Source organism: Ranitomeya imitator, chromosome 3 (assembly GCF_032444005.1).
Source record: "Ranitomeya imitator isolate aRanImi1 chromosome 3, aRanImi1.pri, whole genome shotgun sequence".
In the NCBI taxonomy this organism is placed as follows: Eukaryota; Metazoa; Chordata; class Amphibia; order Anura; family Dendrobatidae; genus Ranitomeya; species Ranitomeya imitator.
Window position 1 is genome coordinate 132,272,052 of NC_091284.1, and position 18,234 is coordinate 132,290,285.

The 18,234-nt window shown below is 44.8% G+C and overlaps 2 protein-coding genes across 2 annotated transcripts; one reads left to right on the plus strand and one right to left on the minus strand.

The window, feature by feature from the left end:
* The first annotated feature begins 6,231 nt into the window (after window positions 1–6,231).
* On the plus strand, window positions 6,232–7,551 carry LOC138672983 (uncharacterized). The gene is made up of 2 exons (XM_069761467.1): window positions 6,232–6,380; window positions 6,486–7,551. Exons 1-2 carry the CDS (start codon window positions 6,286–6,288, stop codon window positions 7,399–7,401), a joined length of 1,011 nt encoding a protein of 336 aa, XP_069617568.1. The 5' UTR covers window positions 6,232–6,285; the 3' UTR covers window positions 7,402–7,551.
* Window positions 7,552–7,713: 162 nt separating this feature from the next.
* On the minus strand, window positions 7,714–9,620 carry LOC138672982 (uncharacterized). Its single transcript, XM_069761466.1, has 2 exons — window positions 8,936–9,620; window positions 7,714–8,615 (listed from the first exon to the last, which is right to left on the minus strand). The coding sequence occupies exons 1-2, from the start codon at window positions 9,289–9,291 to the stop codon at window positions 7,733–7,735; spliced, it is 1,239 nt and encodes a 412-aa protein (XP_069617567.1). The 5' UTR covers window positions 9,292–9,620; the 3' UTR covers window positions 7,714–7,732.
* Window positions 9,621–18,234: the final 8,614 nt, after the last annotated feature.

The following is an 18,234-nucleotide window of genomic DNA, read 5'->3' on the forward strand; positions in this document are numbered from 1 at the left end:
CACTTTTTTACAGCACGGTGGCTCAGTGATAAGCATTGTTGCTTTGCAGCACTGGGGTCTTGGGTTCAAATCCCACCAAGCGCAACATCTGCAAGGAGTTTGTATGTTCTCCCCATATTTGTGTGGGCTTCCTCCAGGTACTCTGGTTTCCTTCTACATTCTAAAGACATACAGATAGGGAATAAAAAATGTTAGCCCCAAAGGGGACAGTGATGACAATATCTGTAAAGCGCTACAGATGGTGCTATATAAGTAAACATTAAAAAAAATACTTGTTCTTCTTTGCTTATTGGCAGTTTTGGGGCTTTACTGGAAAGCAGTATAGGGCTGAGATAGATGCAAAACAAGTAGGAGGGAAGGTGCAAACAATATTTGTGCTTGGTTTGAGCAGTCATTTTGTGCTGACAGACGACCTTCATTTGACCTAACTTGTCTGACTTAAATGTTATTTTGATTTTTAAAACATTGCAAATACCCATCTAAACCCTAGTTCCTAAAAAATGGGAGGCTTCATATGACTTTTTACACTACGGATAATTATTTTTATGTTTAATTGTACAGGAAGGGTTAATAGGAGGAGGATGTGTTCATCACAAATTTTGTGACATTTAAATCCTTAAGAAATAATTTTTCAAGTCATAATGATGACTTGTTATGATCATGGGACAGATACACCATTGAAGCATGAAAGATTGCCACTGGGGAAGACTTGTACAGTAAGCCTCCAGGCAGAATGGAAGATGCATAAACAAGTGTGTTATAACTTTTATTAATAAAAAAATTTATCTAATTATACCCAGCCAAAGCTTTGCTGCACTGACAGAAACAAATTCATGGAGCACATAAAAATGATTTCCCATTAAGAATCACATCACAGCTTATATAATATAAAAGTTACAGGTCACATTACAGAGTGCGGATTATGAAGTTGACTGCCCAGTTTTGAACCCTAGGAGAATTATGACGTCTAGTTTTATTAGTTTTATTCCCTTGACTCATAACTAGATTTTTAGTTCAGTAGAAGAAGATGAAGCCTTTTTTTGTTCTTGGACTGTTTTAGAATAGTTTAGAATAATTTTTTTCCATTATTTTTCAATGTGCAGTATAGTAAGGCTACTTTCACACTAGCGTTAACTGCAATACGTTAAAATGCGTCGTTTTGCAGAAAAAACGTATGCAGCAAAATATTTTGCTGCATACGTTTTTTCCCCATAGACTTGTATTGGCGACGTATTGCGACGGATTTGCATTCGTCGGTATACGTCTTTCGACGGATGCGTCGAAAAGAGGCGACACGTCGTCTGGAAAAAAGAAGATTGTAACGTTTTTTGTCTCCGCCAATAAAACGTGTCTCGGCGCATTCGTCGGCATGCGTCTTTTGCTAGAATGAAAGTCTATGAGCGACGGATGCGTCGAGACACGTCGTACGACGCAATGCAGCGCTGCAATACGTTTTTTTCTACTGAGCATGCTCAGAAACAGGTGTTTTTATCTAAATGGCCAGACATCCCCAAATCTATATAAACCTGGTCTGGGCCTTCAACCCCCACATATGCCAGCAAGACTCAGAGAGAAGAAGAAGCCTCCAGCCAGCCGGACACCAAGAGCCCAGCCTGGACACCAAGAGCCCAGCCGGACCCCAAGAGCCCAGCCTGGACCCCAAGAGCCCTGCCGGACACCAAGAGCCCAGCCGGACCCCAAGAGCCCAGCCTGGACCCCAAGAGCCCTGCCGGACACCAAGAGCCCAGCCTGGACACCAAGAGCCCAGCCGGACCCCAAGAGCCCAGCCTGGACCCCAAGAGCCCTGCCGGACACCAAGAGCCCAGCCGGACCCCAAGAGCCCAGCCTGGACCCCAAGAGCCCTGCCGGACACCAAGAGCCCAGCCGGACACCAAGAGCCCAGCCTGGCAGCAAGGACCAGACACACTACAACAGTGTGAGTATATTGCCATTTGTGTGTGTGTGTGTGTGTGCGCATTTGTGTATGACGTACTGACTATAGCAAGAGCTTATAAAACCTGAATCCAACCTGAGGCCTGCCGTCATCCTGCAACAGCCATTGCCATGCTACAGTCCAGATCCACCGTGAGGCCTGCCACTGTGAAGATATCAAGCTCCAGCCGGAGGACTGATGGCCGTGTGTGTGTGTGTGTGTGGGTGTGTGTGTTTATTTTTGTACTGCTGTGTGCTTTTGTATGTATGTGTTCACGTGCCTGCACCTTATTATGCCTTCGTCAATATTGCGACTGTTCATGTGTTATGCTTGCGTTATGACTCGGCTTGCAGGTATGTTTGTGTGCGTCTTGTTGGTTGCATGTGCATTTGTCAATGCCATATTGGTTAATATTGATTTTTGATGTATTTACTAATTAAGGTACCGTCACACTGAGTGACGCTGCAGCAATACCGACAATAATCCGGATCACTGCAGCGTCGCTGTTTGGTCGCTGGAGAGCTGTTACACAGACAGCTCTCCAGCAACCAACGATGCCAGTAACCAGGGTAAACATGGGGTTACTAAGTGCATAGCCGCGCTTAGTAACCCGATGTTTACCATGGTTACCAGTGTAAAAGTAAAAAAAAAAAAGGTAAAAAAAAAAATATCCGCTGTCTGTCCCCGTGCTGTGCTTCTCTGCATTGTGAGCGCCAGCCAGCCGTAAAGCAGAGCAGAGCGGTGACGTCACCACTCTGCTTTCCGGCCGCTGTGCTTATACAGGGCAGAGAAGCAGAACGCCGAGGGACAGACAGCGGAACATAAGTATGAAGTGTTTGTGTTTTTTCTTACTTTTACACTGTTAACCAGGGTAAACATCGGGTTAATAAGTGCAGAGCCGCGCTTAGTAACCTGATGTTTACCCTAGTTACCAGTGAACAAATCGCTTAATTGGCGTCACACACGGCGATTCAGCGATGTCTACATAAAGTCCAGCAACGAAATAAAGTTCTGGACTTTCTGCAGCGACCAATGACATCACAGCAGGATTCTGATCGCCGCTGTGTGTCAAACTGAACGATATCGCTAACCAGGACGCTGCAACGTCACGGTTTGCTAGCGATATCGTTCAGTGTGACGGTACCTTTAAGGTACCGTCACACTTAGCGACGCTGCAGCGATACCGACAACGATCCGGATCGCTGCAGCGTCGCTGTTTGGTCGCTGGAGAGCTGTCACAAAGACCGCTCTCCAGCGACCAACGATCCAGAGGTCCCCGGTAAACCAGGGTAAACATCGGGTAACTAAGCGCAGGGCCGCGCTTAGTAACCCGATGTTTACCCTGGTTACCAGCGTAAAAAAACAAACAGTACATACTTACATTCAGCTGTCTGTCCCCTGCCGTCTGGTTACTGCACTGAATGCTGGCCGTAGAGTGAAAGCAGAGCACAGCCACAGCGGTGAGTCATCGCTGTGTGACTCACCGCTGTGCTGTGCTTTCACTTTCACTTTCCGGCCAGCAGTCAGTGCAGGAACCAGACGGCAGGGGACAGACAGCTGAATGTAAGTATGTACTGTTTGTTTTTTTACGCTGGTAACCAGGGTAAACATCGGGTTACTAAGCGCGGCCCTGCGCTTAGTTACCCGATGTTTACCCTGGTTACCAGCAAAGACATCGCTGAATCGGTGTCACACACGCCGATTCAGCGATGTCTGCGGGGAGTCCAGCGACCAAATAAAGTTCTGGACTTTATTCCCCGACCAGCGACATCACAGCAGGGGCCTGATCGCTGCTGCGTGTCACACTGGACGATATCGCTAGTGAGGACGCTGCAACGTCACAGATCGCTAGCGATATCGTCTAGTGTGACAGTACCTTTAGTATAGTGTTTTGTGCACCTTTTTTTTTTTTTGTTTATTAAAATGGATGTATTATTGCAAAGTCTAATGGTCTGCAGCTTGAGGTTATATTTTTTTTTTTTAAATTTACTTAACCATTCCCATTCGATGTACTTGTATTTTAAAATAAAGAGCATTTCTGCTCCATTGTGATTTAAAAAAAAAAAAAAAGAAAAAAATTATATATTAATAAAATGTTTCTTAAAAAATTGTCCGTAGTATAATTTCTTAAAGGTAAATTTAAATCAGGTGTATGTACCAATGGTTACACATGCAATACAGAGTTGTTTGAGTGGTCATTTTTTAATAAAGGTTATCCTTTGAAATTTTATTTCGGGGAGGTAATTGTTTTTTTTTTAAAACATAAAAATATTTTTAAAGGTGTCTCACAGTTTACCTTTTTTTGTTTTTGGGACATGGAAAAGAATGGTATAACGTGCACCAGTTTTTGGGTTTGGGTGTTCACATATTTTTCTCATTTTAACATGGTGTTTAGTGGTAAACATTACCTATTTCTGCTTTGGTCTAACTTTCAATCCATTATACTTATTATATTGCAGATAGAGTAGGGACCACACTGACCGGCATAAGCCACCTGGACCACAGCCACCTGGCCCACATCCAGAAAATCTGAAAAGTAAGTTTTGAAGACTCCAAATCTGCTACTTCAATGTGTAGAGCAGATTGCAAGTGTCTTTTAACTTACAGACCTACCAGGACCACAGCCACCTGGACCACAGCCACCTGGACCACAGCCACCTGGACCACAGCCACCTTGACCACAGCCACCTGGACCACAGCCACCTGGACCACAGCCACCTGGCCCACATCCAGAAAATCTGAAAAGTAAGTTTTGAAGACTCCAAATCTGCTACTTCAATGTGTAGAGCAGATTGCAAGTGTCTTTTAACTTACAGACCTACCAGGACCACAGCCACCTGGACCACAGCCACCTGGACCACAGCCACCTGGACCACAGCCACCTTGACCACAGCCACCTTGACCACAGCCACCTGGACCACAGCCACCTGGACCACAGCCACCTGGCCCACATCCAGAAAATCTGAAAAGTAAGTTTTGAAGACTCCAAATCTGCTACTTCAATGTGTAGAGCAGATTGCAAGTGTCTTTTAACTTACAGACCTACCAGGACCACAGCCACCTGGACCACAGCCACCTGGACCACAGCCACCTGGACCACAGCCACCTTGACCACAGCCACCTTGACCACAGCCACCTGGACCACAGCCACCTGGACCACAGCCACCTGGCCCACATCCAGAAAATCTGAAAAGTAAGTTTTGAAGACCCCAAATCTGCTACTTCAATGTGTAGAGCAGATTGCAAGTGTCTTTTAACTTACAGACCTACCAGGACCACAGCCACCTGGACCACAGCCACCTGGACCACAGCCACCTGGACCACAGCCACCTGGCCCACATCCAGAAAATCTGAAAAGTAAGTTTTGAAGACTCCAAATCTGCTACTTCAATGTGTAGAGCAGATTGCAAGTGTCTTTTAACTTACAGACCTACCAGGACCACAGCCACCTGGACCACAGCCACACAATGTCCTCTTCCGGCAGCCCTCCTCCACAGCAACAGCAGGTATCGGTAAGTAAAAAAAATTTTTTTGGTTTTTTTTTAAAATTTACATCATTTTGAGTCACTACATGCATTTATTATGTTTAAACAGGAATCAGAATCCGATGAGGAGCTGTCGGAAGGGACCGAGACGGGTGGAGACATCGAAGTGGAGGAGGAACCAAGTGTAAGTAGTGGTGAAACACTTGCTTCACACATCACACTGCACCGTACACAAAACAGAATTTCATATATAACATAACACAGAAAACATATACATACATTAAAGCTAATTTTTTTATCCTTTATTTCAGTCTCCTGCTGCTGCTGCTGCTGGTGCTGCTGAACGTCCAGCACAGCATGAAGGTTCTCCCAGGCGCTCCCAGAGTCGGCGGACTCGACGCCGCGGTCGGCCATCAGTGAGTCGGTTTTTTGTGGGGCTTCAATTGTTAATTTTTTGCTTTCAGTCTACTAATTTTTAATTCTTTTTTTTTTTTTTTGTTCTAACAGGCTTCACAGTGTGCTCCCGAATACGATTCAGATATCGATATTGAAGCCCTCATCGAGGAGGTTCGTGAACGGGAGCCACTGTGGAACATGGCTGACCGCAGGCATGCTGATACCAGTGTCACCCGTCGGCTCTGGTTGGAAGTATGCCGGAACATCTTTGCGAGGTGGGAGGACCTTCTTCCACAGCAGCAGAGCAAACTATGTAAGTATTCACTTTTCAGTGATGTTTTGAGCTAAATGTAATGTCTTGCATTTACGAATATTTTTTTTTTTTTCTTCATTCCTGTCTTCACAGGTTGCAAGGTTAGGAAGCGGTGGCGGTCATTGAGGGATCGCTTTAAGAGGGAGTTTAACGAGGAGATGCAGGCCCCGAGTGGCTCAGCAGCAAGGAAGAAGAGGAGGTACAGATATGGCCCGAACCTCTCCTTCCTGAGGGAAACCATGCTGAGTAGAGTGTAAGTATTCAACATCACAGTAAGAACCTGTCTAATCACAAAACTTTTGTTTCAGTCCGGCCTTTTTCATATCAATATATTAACTTATTTTTTTTTCTTTCACAGCACCTACTCCAGCCACCGTGCGCCTGCATCTACCTCTGCACCCTCTGAAGCGATCCCTCCTGAGTCCGCCACCGGGGACCACGTCGGTAGGCCCCACACCTCTCACCCCTCTGTCCCCTCCACTTCATCCGCCTCTACCAGTGGAGTGCAGCCTTCCTTACTCGCATCTGATGGTCAACAGATAGCGTTCCCTTTACCCCACCCCTCTGACCCTGCCACCTCTACACCACCGGTAGGTTCATGGCGGCAGCGTCAGAGGGGTCAGGAAAGGAGCTATGCTCCTGAGTTCTTGCATCTAAATGCAGGCTTCCAAAATTCATTTAAAATTTTGGGAGAACAAGTGACTGCTGGTTTCAGCATGATGCAATCACGCATGAGTGAAAACCACCATGAAATCAGCAGTCGCTTGGATAGACTGCATTTAGATGTAAGTCAAGCTCCAGCCAATCTTTTTTTTCAGTCCATGCTCAGGAGCATGGAAAAGCTTTCTTTTGATCAGCAGATGCGGGTAATGAATAGCTGCCATAACGCTCTGCTGAAGGTAATTAACGAACCCCAATCTACCCCCACACCTCCCCACACATCCCAGTCCCAATTTCAACACCATGCCCCACAATATCACCGCCAGTCCCAATATCCACATCACTCTCAATATCAACATCACTACCAATACCCAACCCGGCCCACAACCCAAATGTATTCACCCGTGTTTTCTTCATCTTTGCCCAGCTTTACTTCCCCAGTAAGTTTTCCACCTACCCCAACACAACACCCCTCTGGTCAGCCTCCTGTTTTCCCCCCCCCTTCCACTACAGACGCAACAGGTAGGGTTTCCCCAATCCCACCTACCGACGTGGTCCAACCTTCCAGCCCCTCCTCCCATAGTTACTCCACCCAACAATACCAGGACCTGTGAACCTGGAATGTACTTGTACATAGTTTTTTTTTGCCAAAAAAAAAAAGGTTCTTTAAATTACCAAAAAAAAAAATAGTGTGGGAAAATTACCCACAAAAAATATATTTTTTGAAATAAACATAATTCTGGTTTACAATCTACTGTGTGTGTGTGTTCATTAATTAAGGTAAATATGAAAGGTTAAGTGAAAAGAAACACCAGACGTTTTCAAGGTTTAACAAAATGGTTTTATATTATATTAGCAAGCAAACCACACACACTCTTTTTTTTTTTTTTTTTTTTTTGTGGCAGTTGCTACCAAAAAATTTTGGGAAAAAAAATTAAAAAAAAGTCACACAATTATGTCTTGCCATGGAATCCGCCCAACAGGTGACAAAAAATATTCAGCAAACTGTTCCCTCATCCTAGTAACAGAACCGGTGGAGCGAACAGAGGCACTGCGGTAATCCCACAAGGATGTCTCCAATTGTTCGTCATCCAAGGTAACGGGCTCCTTTGAAATAACAAAATTATGGAGCACCACACATGCCTTGACAACATCGTCTACAGTTTTTGTATCCAGTTTTATTGCTGTCAGCAGAACTCTCCACTTTGCTGTCAAAATACCGAAAGAGCACTCTACCACTCTTCTTGCTCTGGTAAGACGGTAATTAAATACCCGCTTGGTGCGGTGTAATTCACGGCTGCTGTATGGTTTCAGTAGGTGCGGCGACAGTTGAAAGGCTTCATCACCTACACACACATAGGGCAAGGCTGGTTCACTGGTTCCTGGGAGCGGTCTTGCTGGCGGGAAATTGTATGTATCTCCATACAGGCAGCGACCCATCGGAGAGTTTTTAAACACTTGGGAGTCGTTGGACCGGCCATACGCTCCTATATCCACAGCAAGGAATCGGCAGTTGGCGTCAGCAATAGCCATGAGTACAATTGAGAAGTATTTTTTATAGTTATAGTACTCTGATCCTGTTCCTGCCGGTTTTGCAATCCTAATGTGTTTGCCGTCCACAGCACCAACACAATTTGGAAAATTACACATTCGCTCAAATTGTTCGGAACTTCTCATCCAGATTTCCATTGTTGGTTGTGGGATATACTCCAGCTGTAAAGTGTCCCAAATCGCACGACATGTGTCCTTCACAATTCCGCCAATAGTGGAAATCCCCAGCCGGAATTGGAAATGGAGTGAAGTCAAAGACTCACCCGTAGCTAGGAAGCTGCAGGGAAAAATAAAAAAAAATGTAAAAAAAAATTGCACAGACCATCAACCAAGAAAAACAAGTGGAATGGCCTCAAATAAACCAACAAATTACATGCTACAGTAAATGCGGCACAATGTGTCAGCGCAGTATTCTCTGCAGCATGTAATAACATTCAATATGACCAATGACACAAGAAAAAAAAACAAGTGGAATGGCCTCACATAAACCAACAAATGACATGCTACAGTAAATGCGGCGCAATGTGTCAGCGCAGTATTCTCTGCAGCATGTACTCACATTCAATATGAGCAATGACATAAAGAAAAAATGCTTACCGCAGTGTCACCATGAGCCGCTCCGCCGGTGTGATGGCAAGCCTCATCCTTGTGTCCTGCCTTTGGATGACATCCTCTATTTTTCCAACCAAATAATCGAAATGTTCCATCCTCATCCGTACATAACTAAAGAATTTTTGGGGGTTGCACCGCAACTCCAGATAGAGAGTGGACTGGACACCCCTGGTCATCCGCAGCTCATTGATTGGATGTATCCAGAATCGTCGCCTTCTCCGTTGCATCATCCGTCTTTCTGCTGCCGCCTCCTTCTCCCGCACTATGATATCCAGGCGATTCGTCTCAAATATAACTTCAGTAACCAAACTCGAAATCCTCCCAATTACACCATCCATCATTGCCACTAAACTAAAACCCTCAAAGATGTGCTGTAAATACAGTCAGTATATAGATTTCCCTAGTTTCCAGTAGCCAATCAAATTTTGGTGCCTCCCATTTTAAAAACGGATCCGTCGTAAAAACGTATGCAACGGATGGAAAAAACGTATGCAACGTATGCAACGCATCCAGCATTTCAACGGAACCGTTTATCGGATTTGCGACGGTTTTGCGACGGATCCGTCGAAATGCTGTATTCGTTGCATACGTTTTGCAGTTTTTTGACGCATCCGTTTTTTCGGGAAAAAGACGTTTTTGGGACGGATTGCAGTTAACGCTAGTGTGAAAGTGGCCTAACTGAAACTGTAAGAATGTTATTCAACAGGTTACATCTGTAATCTTTTTTTCTTTTAGTGCCTTATATATATTTACTAATTATTTTTGTACCATGACTAGTACAGAGCATTGTGTATTTAATTCTTTCTCTATATATGGATTACTGAGGACAACGATCGAATTGTAACAGCTTATTAAGATCATAATTACCAGTGATCTGTACTCACAGATATGTAGAAAAAATTCTGATTGCGTACCTGCATACCTCCGTCCTGTATTTTAAAAGTTTTGACATGGGTTTAATTGCAGAATAGCAGCACACTTTACTTTATGCATAGCATTGGATTTCACAAGTAGATTTTCCATGCTGTGTATATAAATATCCGAATTGTCAGTTTACTTGTAGGAAATATCTGCAACATGTAATATTTAATTATCAAAAATGTCCAACGAAATCACTTCAAATGTCCAACGAAAGCACTTCAAATACTTATGTGTACACCTCTTCCAGTTACAAGTACTTAACCAGAATAATGAAGAGATCCATTAGTTACAAGTACTGTAATAGGTGTAAACATGTACTATGTTTATTGGATTATGAGTTATATATGGTATAGCTATGTAATACATAATCCAATAAAGATATACATAATACAATTAAAAGTCAATGAGTTTGGGACAATGAGTTCTTAATCATGACATAAATAAAAATTATTGTTATTATTTATTTTTAGAGCAAATCTTGCTTTTTTAATTTATTACTCCGTTCATTAAGTTTAAACCAGTCACAACAAAGAGATACCTTACACAGTGGCATGTAAAAGTTTGGGCACCCCTGGTCAAAATGACTGTTATTGTAAACAGTTAAGCAAGTTGAAGATGAAATGATCTCTAAAAGGCATAAAATTAAGGTGACACATTTTCTTTGTATTTTAGGAAAAAAGAAATATATATTCAGTACAGACCAATAGTTTGGACACACCTTCTCATTTAAAGATTTTTCTGTATTTTCATGACTATGAAAATTATAAATTCACACTGAAGGCATCAAAACTATGAACTAACACATGTGGAATTATATATATAACAAAAAAGTGGTCTCTAATCTGCTGCTGCTTCTGAGGTTCCTTACACAGGTGACGTGGTTTATCCTTTGGTAGGCTGCTCTATTTAACTCCACTCAGATCGTTACTCCATGCCAGCTGTCAATGTTCCTGCATTAGTTCAGTTCGCTCTTGGATCTTTCTGGTGACCTGTCTTCTCCAGCAGAAGCTAAGTTCCTGATTGTTATTATTTGTTCATTGTTTCCTTGTCCAGCTGGTTATCATGATTTTGTCTTGCTAGCTGGAAGCTCTGGGATGCAGAGTGGCATCTCCGCACCGTTAGTCGGTGCGAAAGGTCTTTTTGCACACTCTGCGTGGTGTTTTGTAGTTTTTTGTGCTGACCGCAAAGATACCTTTTCTATCCTCTGTCTGTTTAGTAAGTCTGGCCTCCCTTTGCTGAAACCTGTTTCATTTCTGTGTTTGTGACTTTCATCTTTACTCACAGTCAATATATGTGGGGGGCTGCCTTTTCCTTTGGGGAATTTCTCTGAGGCAAGGTAGGCTTTATTTTCTATCTCTAGGGCTAGCTAGCTCTTAGGCTCTGAAGAGGCGTCTAGGGAGAGTCAGGAACGCTCCACGGCTATTTCTAGTTGTTGTGATAGGATTAGGGCCTGCGGTCAGCAGAGCTCCCACATCCCAGAGCTTGTCCTGCGTGACTTTAACTATCAGGTAGTGCCGGGTGCTCCTAACCACCAGGTCCATAACAGTACAGCTGGCCCAAAGTATTAATGCATCTCAATAGAGGGATAAGAGAAGTTCTGAGACCATTTTTTTTTCTTTGCACTGTGTTTTGTCTTCCTTTTCCCCTAAACCTTTGGGTGGTTCAGGACACAGGTGTAGATATGGACATTCAAGGTCTGTCCTCTTGTGTGGATCATCTCACTGCAAGGGTACAAAACATTCAAGATTTTGTGGTTCAGAATCCTATGTTAGAGCCTAGAATTCCTATTCCTGATTTATTTTCTGGGGATAGATCTAAGTTCTTGAATTTCAAAAATAATTGTAAACTGTTTGTCCCTGATAGATGGACTAGTAGAGTTATCTCTGAGGTTCATTGTTCGGTGTTGGCTGGTCATCCTGGAATCTTTGGTACCAGAGATTTGGTGGCTAGATCCTTTTGGTGGCCTTCTTTGTCACGGGATGTGCATTCTTTTGTGCAGTCCTGTGGGACTTGTGCTCGGGCTAAGCCCTGCTGTTCTCGTGCCAGTGGGTTGCTTTTGCCCTTGCCGGTCCCAAAGAGGCCCTGGACGCATATTTCCATGGATTTTATTTCTGATCTCCCTGTTTCTCAAAGGATGTCGGTCATTTGGGTGGTTTGTGATCGCTTCTCTAAGATGGTCCATTTGGTACCCTTGTCTAAATTGCCTTCCTCCTCTGATTTGATGTCATTGTTTTTCCAGCATGTGGTTCGTTTGCATGGCATTCCGGAGAACATCGTCTCGGACAGAAGTTCCCAGTTTGTTTCGAGGTTTTGGCGGTCCTTTTGTGCTAAGATGAGCATTGATTTGTCTTTTTCTTCGGCTTTCCATCCTCAGACTAATGGCCAAACCGAACGAACTAATCAGACTTTGGAAACATATCTGAGATGCTTTGTTTCTGCTGATCAGGATGATTGGGTGTCCTTCTTGCCTTTGGCTGAGTTCGCCCTTAATAATCGGGCCAGCTCGGCTACTTTAGTTTCTCCTTTTTTCTGTAATTCTGGTTTCCATCCTCGTTTCTCTTCAGGGCAGGTTGAGCCTTCGGACTGTCCTGGTGTGGATACGGTGGTTGACAGGTTGCAGCAGATTTGGACTCATGTGGTGGACAATTTGACATTGTCCCAGGAGAAGGCTCAACGTTTCGCTAACCGCCGGCGCTGTGTTGGTCCCTGACTTCGTGTTGGGGATTTGGTTTGGTTGTCATCGCGTCATGTTCCTATGAAGGTTTCCTCTCCTAAGTTTAAGCCTCGTTTCATTGGGCCATATAAGATTTCTGAAGTTCTTAATCCTGTGTCATTTCGTTTGGACCTTCCAGCTTCTTTTGCCATTCATAATGTGTTCCATAGGTCATTGCTGCGGAGATACGTGGCGCCTATGGTTCCCTCCGTTGATCCTCCTGCCCCGGTGTTGGTCGAGGGGGAGTTGGAGTATGTGGTGGAGAAGATTTTGGATTCTCGTGTTTCGAGACGGAAACTCCAGTACCTGGTCAAGTGGAAGGGTTATGGTCAGGAAGATAATTCCTGGGTTTTTGCCTCTGATGTTCATACTGCCGATCTAGTTCGTGCCTTTCATTTGGCTCATCCTGATCGGCCTGGGGGCTCTGGTGAGGGTTCGGTGACCCCTCCTCAAGGGGGGGGGTACTGTTGTGAATTCTGTTGTCGAACTCCCTCCTGTGGTCGTGAATGGTACTTCGGCGAGTTCTGTCCATGGACTCCCTCTGGTGGCTGTGAGTGAAGCTGCTGCTTCTGAGGTTCCTTACACAGGTGACTTGGTTTTTCCTTTGGTTGGCTGCTCTATTTAACTCCACTCAGATCGCTACTCCATGCCAGCTGTCAATGTTCCTGCATTAGTTCAGTTCGCTCTTGGATCTTTCTGGTGACCTGTCTTCTCCAGCAGAAGCTAAGTTCCTGATTGTTATTATTTGTTCATTGTTTCCTTGTCCAGCTGGTTATCATGAATTTGTCTTGCTAGCTGGAAGCTCTGGGATGCAGAGTGGCATCTCCGCACCGTTAGTCGGTGCGGAGGTCTTTTTGCACACTCTGCGTGGTGTTTTGTAGTTTTTTGTGCTGACCGCAAAGATACCTTTTCTATCCTCTGTCTGTTTAGTAAGTCTGGCCTCCCTTTGCTGAAACCTGTTTCATTTCTGTGTTTGTGACTTTCATCTTTACTCACAGTCAATATATGTGGGGGGCTGCCTTTTCCTTTGGGGAATTTCTCTGAGGCAAGGTAGGCTTTATTTTCTATCTCTAGGGCTAGCTAGCTCTTAGGCTCTGAAGAGGCGTCTAGGGAGAGTCAGGAATGCTCCACGGCTATTTCTAGTTGTTGTGATAGGATTAGGGCCTGCGGTCAGCAGAGCTCCCACATACCAGAGCTTGTCCTGTGTGAGTTTAACTATCAGGTCGTGTCGGGTGCTCCTAACCACCAGGTCCATAACAGGCATCGGGCTGTAGTCCAGATTGCAATCATTGTAATCCTCCTTTGGTTATCCTTATATACCGTATATACTCGTGTATAAACCGAGATTTTCGGCACATTTTTTTGTACTGAAAACGCCCCCCTCGAATTATACACAAGTCATGGTCCCAGAAAGCCAGCGGGGGAGGGGGAGCAGCGGCAGAAGCCGGCGGGTGTGACATCATACTCACCTTCCGTTACTGCATCTTCGTCCCTGCATCTCCATTTTCCCGCGCTGGCAGCTCTCCTCTCCTCTGCTCAGCAGTCACGTTGTTACCGCTCATTAAGGTAATGAATATGTACGTGTCTCCACTCTTATAGGCATGGAGCGCATATTCATTACCTTAATGAACAGTACCACGTGACTGCTTAGCAGAGGAGAAGAGAGCTGCCGGTGCCAGACAACGGAGATGCAGGCATGTGCCGGACTGCGGGAGGAGGGTGAGTATGATGGGGAGGAAGGGGAAGAATGGGGAGAACGGGGAGGACGAGAGAGGATGCAGAGCTATGCATAGAAGGGGAGGACTGGGAGGATGTTGAGCATGGCTAAAAAGGGAGGATGGGAAGGAAGCTGAGCCATGCATAGGAGGAGGAGGATGCCGAGCTATGCATAGAAGTGGGAGGACGCTGAGCCATGCATAGGAGGAGGAGTATGGGGGGACGCTGAGCCATGCATATGTGGCGCCCCAGGGTCCTGGTCGTCACAGTAGCATTGCTTTCCTCACGGGGAGGTGATGTTATGTTTGGAGGCAAGAAGGGATAACTGTCACCAGGTAAACACAAGCATGCAATACATTCACACTCCAGGCCACCAGGGGGAGCTTTTGATCCTATTTACTAGGTGACTCCCCATATGTAAGGTAGTTTTGGAGGGAAAGAAAGAAAACAGTTTTTGCCAGGAAACAGACTGGATCAGTCTGAGGCAGAGGAGGGTTTACGGAGCTGTGTAGCCACAGTGCTGCAGCTCCTGGAAAGAGACATACATAAAGCCGAATACATTGCAGTGAGCATGTAGGAGAGCGAAGCACAGGAGAGGATACCAGCAGGAGACCAGCCACAAGCAGGCTGCCTCCTTCTGAGGCGCAGAGACCAATAGCCAGAACACCGAGGTTGTAAGGCCCTCTACGACTTTCATCAAAGACCGGCAGGACAGCTGAACGTCATGTTACCTGTACGCCTTAATACCCAGGAGACACAGTGACACCTTTAGAGCCCGGGGCGTGCTAGAGTCCCTATAAACAGACTCAAGTCTCCAGTCATACGGGTTATGTCCTATCTTTACGGGGGACAGAGAGAGAGAACATCTGTGAGGACCTTATCTGAAGCCATAGGCAGTAAGGGATTACAACACCATGGTGCTAGAGGAAGGCTTTGATTTCCACCTAGACAAGGGGACTCCAGACTTGCCCCCAGCCGGCTGGACCCTGCCTGCCCTGTGATCTGGTGCCCTGGACTGTGGCTGCCTGAAGTCTTCAGTAAACAAGGTAAAGAGACTGCAAACCTGTGTCCTCGTTCCTTACTGCGCCATTCACCATCTTCCATCTATACCACGGGAGCCCTGGGGATATACTTCACCTGTGGGAAGTAATGCCATCTAGCTGCCATAACATCACCCCAGAGGACCCCTTAAAGCCCCGTCGGTCCCCACAGACTGAATACCACAGGTGGCGTCACGAACATAAACTTTATTCCCTTTAAAGACCTTTCCCTTTTAACGTTGATGCTCAGGGCCACGGACTGGGTCGCAGCCACCGTGACATAGGATAGGATAGGATAGGTAAGGCTGCTTTCACACATCAATTTTTTGCCGTCAGGCTCAATCCGGCGAATTTTGCAAAAAACGGATCAGTCACAGATTGTGAAAAACTGATGCGACGTCTCAGTTTTTTTGCCGGATCTGACTATTCAGATCCTCCGGCTATTTTGGATCCTGGGGAAGAGAGAGAGAGAGAAAGAGAGACCAGAATGGAAAAAGAAAAAGTCTGAGCATGGTCATTTTAAAAAAACAGAATCCGTTGCTGGATTCCATCAGTGGACGGATCCGGCGCCGTAGGCTTCCATTCTAGCAAAATAGTTAAATAAATAGGGCAGCACACTGCAGCGCCAAAACATGCAAACTTGAAAAAACGAAATTTGAACTGCATTACTGCACTAGAAATATGAAAAATGAGAGCTTTTAGCGCACAAAAATGGCCAATTTTATGTGTACCTCGTAGCCCCGTTAAGGCATCTCTCTTATACGAGGTCCTACGCTTAACCTACCTCACTGAGAATAAACGTCTCCATCTGAATGGGTACATGTAAAAACCTCTTCTTGGACTCAAATTCTCTCTCTATGTGGAGGGGTATTGGACCTACTATAATTAAAACACCTGAAGCTAGGAGGCGGGGAGTGCACGATCAGAAGGCCAGAGAATACATTTCAAAAACCTGACCTGCACATCCAAACATAGACTGAGTGTGAACAGGTGCTGAACCCAGAGTCGCCAACTCGTATATAGTTAAATAAATAGGGCAGCACACTGCAGCGCCAAAACATGCAAACTTGAAAAAACGAAATTTGAACTGCATTACTGCACTAGAAATATGAAAAATGAGAGCTTTTAGCGCACAAAAATGGCCAATTTTATGTGTACCTCGTAGCCACGTTAAGGCATCTCTCTTATACGAGGTCCTACGCTTAACCTACCTCACTGAGAATAAACGTCTCCATCTGAATGGGTACATGTAAAAACCTCTTCTTGGACTCAAATTCTCTCTCTATGTGGAGGGGTATTGGACCTACTATAATTAAAACACCTGAAGCTAGGAGGCGGGGAGTGCACGATCAGAAGGCCAGAGAATACATTTCAAAAACCTGACCTGCACATCCAAACATAGACTGAGTGTGAACAGGTGCTGAACCCAGAGTCGCCAACTCGTATATAGTTAAATAAATAGGGCAGCACACTGCAGTGCCAAAACATGCAAACTTGAAAAAACGAAATTTGAACTGCATTACTGCACTAGAAATATGAAAAATGAGAGCTTTTAGCGCACAAAAATGGCCAATTTTATGTGTACCTCGTAGCCACGTTAAGGCATCTCTCTTATACGAGGTCCTACGCTTAACCTACCTCACTGAGAATAAACGTCTCCATCTGAATGGGTACATGTAAAAACCTCTTCTTGGACTCAAATTCTCTCTCTATGTGGAGGGCTATTGGACCTACTATAATTAAAACACCTGAAGCTAGGAGGCGGGGAGTGCACGATCAGAAGGCTAGAGAATACATTTCAAAACCTGACCTGCACATCCAAACATAGACTGAGTGTGAACAGGTGCTGAACCCAGAGTCGCCAACTCGTATATAGTTAAATAAATAGGGCAGCACACTGCAGCGCCAAAACATGCAAACTTGAAAAAACGAAATTTGAACTGCATTACTGCACTAGAAATATGAAAAATGAGAGCTTTTAGCGCACAAAAATGGCCAATTTTATGTGTACCTCGTAGCCACGTTAAGGCATCTCTCTTATACGAGGTCCTACGCTTAACCTACCTCACTGAGAATAAACGTCTCCATCTGAATGGGTACATGTAAAAACCTCTTCTTGGACTCAAATTCTCTCTCTATGTGGAGGGGTATTGGACCTACTATAATTAAAACACCTGAAGCTAGGAGGCGGGGAGTGCACGATCAGAAGGCCAGAGAATACATTTCAAAAACCTGACCTGCACATCCAAACATAGACTGAGTGTGAACAGGTGCTGAACCCAGAGTCGCCAACTCGTATATAGTTAAATAAATAGGGCAGCACACTGCAGTGCAAAAACATGCAAACTTGAAAAAACGAAATTTGAACTGCATTACTGCACTAGAAATATGAAAAATGAGAGCTTTTAGCGCACAAAAATGGCCAATTTTATGTGTACCTCGTAGCCACGTTAAGGCATCTCTCTTATACGAGGTCCTACGCTTAACCTACCTCACTGAGAATAAACGTCTCCATCTGAATGGGTACATGTAAAAACCTCTTCTTGGACTCAAATTCTCTCTCTATGTGGAGGGGTATTGGACCTACTATAATTAAAACACCTGAAGCTAGGAGGCGGGGAGTGCACGATCAGAAGGCCAGAGAATACATTTCAAAAACCTGACCTGCACATCCAAACATAGACTGAGTGTGAACAGGTGCTGAACCCAGAGTCGCCAACTCGTATATAGTTAAATAAATAGGGCAGCACACTGCAGCGCCAAAACATGCAAACTTGAAAAAACGAAATTTGAACTGCATTACTGCACTAGAAATATGAAAAATGAGAGCTTTTAGCGCACAAAAATGGCCAATTTTATGTGTACCTCGTAGCCACGTTAAGGCATCTCTCTTA

Bases quoted from the DNA above. Each gene is read 5' to 3' on its own strand.
- LOC138672983 (XM_069761467.1), top strand. From the start codon at position 6,286: ATGCAGGCCCCGAGTGGCTCAGCAGCAAGGAAGAAGAGGAGGTACAGA. The intron at 6,381-6,485 runs GTAAGTATTCAA...TTTCTTTCACAG, and splicing joins GAAACCATGCTGAGTAGAGT to CACCTACTCCAGCCACCGTG.
- LOC138672982 (XM_069761466.1), bottom strand. From the start codon at position 9,291: ATGATGGATGGTGTAATTGGGAGGATTTCGAGTTTGGTTACTGAAGTT. The intron at 8,616-8,935 runs GTAAGCATTTTT...TTTTCCCTGCAG, and splicing joins CGGCTCATGGTGACACTGCG to CTTCCTAGCTACGGGTGAGT.